Here is a 5,348-nt window from a genome sequence, read left to right as displayed (position 1 = left end):
TTCAAATCTAAAGTCTCAGATGAATCCTTGATTATTGCCCTTTTCTTTGCTAATTTAATATTCACTCTTTCTTGAACTAAAAGCTAGAAAAATGGCTACTCTCTCTATAAAATTTCTAGGTGGTAACTAGGGTTTAATAAGAGTTTTATAATGCTAAATTACTAATTTTATATTCTATTTTCAAGGATTTATTTCAAGACACTTACTTTTCTCTTTTGACTTCAATTGATTCCTAAAAAGTATCTCTCTCTAAAATCACATAGTTCCTTCAATCATTCTTTATTGTCAAATTTAGGATTCTTTATCATATAAATCTACACATTTTTATGTGCAAGGTCTCTATTTGAATAAATAAAAAATATACCGCAGGACATTAGGCAAAATTTGGACTCAAAACAAGCCCTCTAAGAAATGCCATAATGGTCAAATTTTTGCAAATCAAATCAAAATTTGTCAGAGATTGCAAATTGGGAATCTACTCTTTGACATCGTTCCAAAAATGAACTTAGTCTAATGCATGGGCCAAAAATACCAACTTTAACTAATACAAGGTGCACAACATTTGTTTTGCCTAAAACCTCTTTGCTCTCTCCACCTCTCCAATACAAGGTACACAACACTAGTATAAGGTGCACTTGTTTTTCCCAAAACCTCTTACCACTTTCCACATATCCAATGCCATGTATGGTTTACCATTTTCCACTTTCCCAATTCCACTGTGGTATTGCCAAAAAATGGTTTATAACTTTAGACCAAATAACCTTAGCCAAATTTAAATTAATAAATGTGCACACCTTAGACTTGGCCCTTGTTAAAATATTTTTTACCACGGAAACCAATTTATTTCAAATATTTTTCCTAGGCTAAGAAATGGCTTGTAGAAAGTAGGAGGTGGAGAATGATACTTGTGTCACAGAGGAGGACGAGATTCATATTTGTAGTGATGAGGAGGAGGTGGAGACTCATGCTTGTGTGGTGGTGGAGGAGGTGATTCACATTTCTAAATGCACTAATCTCCTATTTCACATTCTAAGAAGAGTCTGAATGCACATGCCACCTCATAGAAACAAATCTCTCTCTCTCTCTCTCTCTCTCTCTCTCTCTCTCTCTCTCTATGTTTGTGTGTGTGTGATCATATGCTTTAACACATTTCTTAAATATATTCACTTACCTTTTTTGGTAGGGTCCATAAACAGAAGATAGCAAGAATACATATTAATTAAACTTTTTTGGTAGGGTCCATAGCAAGAAGATAGCGAACGTTGCAATTGGTACATCTTACAATTTGAGAAAAAAATGTCTTGTTATTTTAAAAGGCCAACAATATAGTTTGTGAGGAAATGCTTGCTAAGCTTTTTATTACAATCTAGGTCTAGTCTCAAAGTTGTCTCTTAGGTCCTAATTTCTTTTTGACTCTTAGATTGAGGAGACTTAGTTTTCTAAGAAAGATCTAAACTAACTTGCATGATATTTAAAAATTTAGAATAATACCAAATAGAATCTTACTTATTTGTTATATTATTTAATTACTTGTTGACACTTCATAAATTTTATATTGTTTATTTTTTCTCTCGCACTTTAAGAAGTTCTAAAAAAAACTAAAATGAAAACTAAAAACCAAAAAATAGTGGCTTTGGGAATAAGGAGTTAGTATTTACTTCTTGTGCTTGATTTTGCCATGGAGTTGACATCTGCTTGAGCTTGCTTTGCATTTAACAATCTTCTGAGGGAGTCATTTGTTTATACTTAGCATTATCTAAGAGATTGACTTGTTCCAAGCTTATTTTACATTTCCTAATGACTCCACCATCAAGTTTAGCACCACAAGAATATTTGTAAAAAGGTAGTGGATGGATACATGAGTTATCTTTCTCACAACTAAGAGTATGTATGTAATAGTGAAGCTCTTTATGTGTGTACTCAGTCATGCTAATAGATTTCATATGGATGAGAAAGTCTTACATAGTTAAGTATCTTATATTTGAATAATGGTTAAATTGAGATGCGCATAAACTTATTTTTGCAGTTGACAAGATAAACTTATGCATGAAAAGAAGCACCTTGGTAAGAGAAATGTAAATCTCGTATACTTGGCATGGGTGGTTCTCTTAAAATATCTCACATAATTTTTTGAATCCAAGTGTTTCTCTTTCCAATACTAAATGCTTTATCAAGTAAGTGAAGAAGAAGTATTGCATTCCTATAAATACAAATTTTCAAAGGCTTGTTTTTAGGAAAGAGCTATGAAGGGAATATTTGTGTGTGTGTGTGCGCACGCACGCATGCGCTAATAATGGCATGTCAAGGGTGCTAAAGGATATTCATACTTGAAGGGTGGACATGGAGACATGGAGAGGAGACTCGTCCTTTTATTGAGGTGGAGTACTTGTAGAAAGTAGGCGGTGGAGTATATTTTCATTCGTGTACACACGAATTGTAAAAGTCATCTTTTATGGAAACCCGTCAATAAAAATGGTTATCTTTTTGTGTGTGCTTATGGTGGTATGTCAAAGGTCATACTTGAAGGGTGGTGGTGGAGAAGACTCATACTTGTATATGGGGAGGAGGAGAAGATTCGTACTTGTAGAAAGTAGGAGGTGGAGAATGATACTTGTGTGGGAGAGGAGGAGGAGGAGATTCATATTTGTAATGAGTAGGAGGTGGAGACTCATACTTGTGTGGGGATGGGGGAGGTGTTTCATACTTGAATGGGGATGGGGGAGGTGTTTCATACTTGTAGGAGGAAGGAGGTGGAGACCCATACTTGAATGGGGATGGGGGTGGCATTTCATACTTGTGGGGGGAAGGAGGTGGAGGCTCATACTTGTATGGGGGTGGAGGTAGAGATTTATACTTGTAGGGTGAAGGCGGTGGAGACTCATACTTGTGCGGTGGTGGCGGAGGAGGTGATTCATACTTGTGTGGTGGTGGAGGAGGTGATTCATACTTGTAGATGGGAGGAGGTTGATGCTCATACTTGTATGGGGGTGGAGGTCGAGATTCATAGTTGTAGGGATGAGGAGGTGGAGACTCATACCCATGGGGGGGCGGAGGTAGAGGTTCATATTTGTGAGGAGGAGGAAGAGTACACTCGGAATTGTGGGGGGGAGGAGGTGGAGACTCATACTTATACGGACGTGGAGGTGAAGATTCATACTTATAAGAATGTGGTGGGGCTGGAGATTCATGGTTGTATAAAGGAGGTGGAGATTCATGCGTATAAGAACGTGGTGGGGCTGGAGATTCATGGTGGTTGTATAAAGGAGGTGGAGATTCATGCTTGTATGGACGTGGGGGTGGAGATTCATGCTTATAATACGGACGTGGGGGTGGAGCTGATTCATGATGGTTGTATAAAGGAGGTGGAGATTCGTGCTTATACGGACGTGGCGTTGGAAATTCATGCTGAGGTGGTGGAGACTCATACTTGTGTAAAGGAGGTGGCCGAGACTCATACTTGTGTAAAGGAGGTGGCGATTTGTGTTTGTACTCGTAGGGCCGAGGTGGAGGAGATTCATATTTAGGGTACTTGTGCGGAGGAGTCGAGGGTGGCCGGTACAGCGGTGGCGTGCCGTACATGTGGCCAGAGTGATGGCAAATGTCGTACTTGAGAGGGGAGGCGTATGCGAAGGGGCCGGCCAAGAGCACCACCTCGTGTTCAGTTCTTGACTTGATGTGGAGATGAGCGCCCGATTGGCCGCCATGCAGATTCGTGGGCAGCGTGCAGGAGGTGGCGTAGGAAGGCGAGATAAGCTTGGCCCGGCAAGACTCTCCCCCGCCCCTTCTCCGGTAGTCGAATGCAGCAAGCTCCACCCTAAACCCGCCCCTTACGTCCGTTGTGCCATAAAAAGACTCCTCCGACTTGCCGTTGCCGCAGAACACGCCTACCTTCACGCCTGCCCAGATTCTATCAATCTATCAATCTCCATGATCCGCACAATTAATATACGTGCTTAAGTATCGTGGCGTGGCGTTACCTTTGAGAGGCTTCTTGATCTTGCCGTCCTTGCAAATGTCGCAGTATACATTCCCTCTCACCACCGCTTTGAACTCGCCGTAAGGCGGGGATTCGTATACGTCATGAGGGCGGGGCGGGGACTTATACACGTGCGGCGGCGGACGATGAGACTCATCCTCATACGGAGGTGGAGGACGGGAGTGGTATTTATGAGGCGGAGGAGGAGGGGGGAGGAGAGATTCGTATTTGTATGGATGAGGAGGAGGAGGTGGAGAGACGTATTTGTAGGGAGGAGGAGGGGAGTCCGCCGCCGCATTGGCCAAAATTAGGAGCAGAAACGCCGCTATGATCACCACCATGATAGCCTGCAAAGCGGGAGGGCCAGCTATTAAGCTTACAATCATCATCAAGGGCGCGATGCACTCGCGATTTAACGTTAGAACAAGAGAAAGAAAATCACGAAGAGAAGTAGTGTATTGACTTACAACAACAACAAGCGAGAGCGAGCAATGAATGCGGCCACTGGTGGCAAGTTTAGCTGAGGATCTGTTAGAAGTCATCTCCTGTCTAGTTTTATACACCAGAGCCTTTGTTGTGGGTGTGCCCGCCCTTATGAGGTGTTTTCCCATTTTTTCCCACTCTCCGTATTTTTCCCCTATTTTTTCCATTTTTTCTGAGGCTTGGGAGGGCTGCCAGAGGGTGCCAAGAGCAGTACAGTGCTGGCCGACTGGGTGTTTATCAGTCGTGGGCACTCTTGCTGCTGTCCGACTAGTTTTGATCAGTTTTGGGCACGAGATTGCTGGCCAACTGCATTTATGCAGTCGTGGACCTTTTTATCAGTCGTGGGCTTTTCCTTATGCTGGCCGACTGCCCTCTAGGGGGGTATATATAGGTCCTCAGCCCCCATACCTCATTTGTATCATATCTCGGGATCTTCTTGTGTATATAGAGCAGAGTTACACGCCTACATCTGTCTCTCTCTTGTGCTGTTTTTCTGCCTGCGTTTTTACTTTTGCTCTTGTGTTCCCAGATTTGGTCATCATCTCCGCTGCATATTCTGACATGGTATCAGAGCCCTAGGCTCTTGATAGGTCTTGGGATTTGTGTGAGCAAGAGGGGGACTGTTTTGTGGCTGATTGGTGGACTGTTTTGGGCTGATCGGGAAGAGGAGAAGCAAGAGGAAGGCGGGCTGATTTGCTGGACAGCCACTTGCAGGTTTTAGTTCTTTTTTGTTCCCACCCAGCCACCCTTTTCAGAGTACATCCCCGCTATGGCAGATCTGTTTGAGATGGCCAAGAGACATGTGAAGATCCCGACACTCCCCACGTTCCCGGTGGACCGTCAGTTGGACGGGAGCAACTACGGCATATGGAAGGTGATGATGGAATCC

General features: G+C 42.8%; 1 protein-coding gene across 1 annotated transcript; it reads right to left on the bottom strand.

Annotated features, from left to right (window-relative positions):
• Nucleotides 1-2,116: 2,116 nt before the first annotated feature.
• Nucleotides 2,117-4,518, bottom strand: LOC147621906 (uncharacterized). The gene is made up of 3 exons (XM_086823517.1): nt 4,444-4,518; nt 3,978-4,323; nt 2,117-3,896 (listed from the first exon to the last, which is right to left on the bottom strand). The coding sequence occupies exons 1-3, from the start codon at nt 4,516-4,518 to the stop codon at nt 2,545-2,547; spliced, it is 1,773 nt and encodes a 590-aa protein (XP_086679643.1). The 3' UTR covers nt 2,117-2,544.
• Between the last annotated feature and the right edge of the window lie 830 nt (nt 4,519-5,348).

Source organism: Cibotium barometz, chromosome 29 (genome assembly GCF_041138505.1).
Source record: "Cibotium barometz isolate CiBa-2024 chromosome 29, ASM4113850v1, whole genome shotgun sequence".
Taxonomy (NCBI): domain Eukaryota; kingdom Viridiplantae; phylum Streptophyta; class Polypodiopsida; order Cyatheales; family Cibotiaceae; genus Cibotium; species Cibotium barometz.
This window is presented reverse-complemented; position numbering and strand designations above follow the sequence as displayed.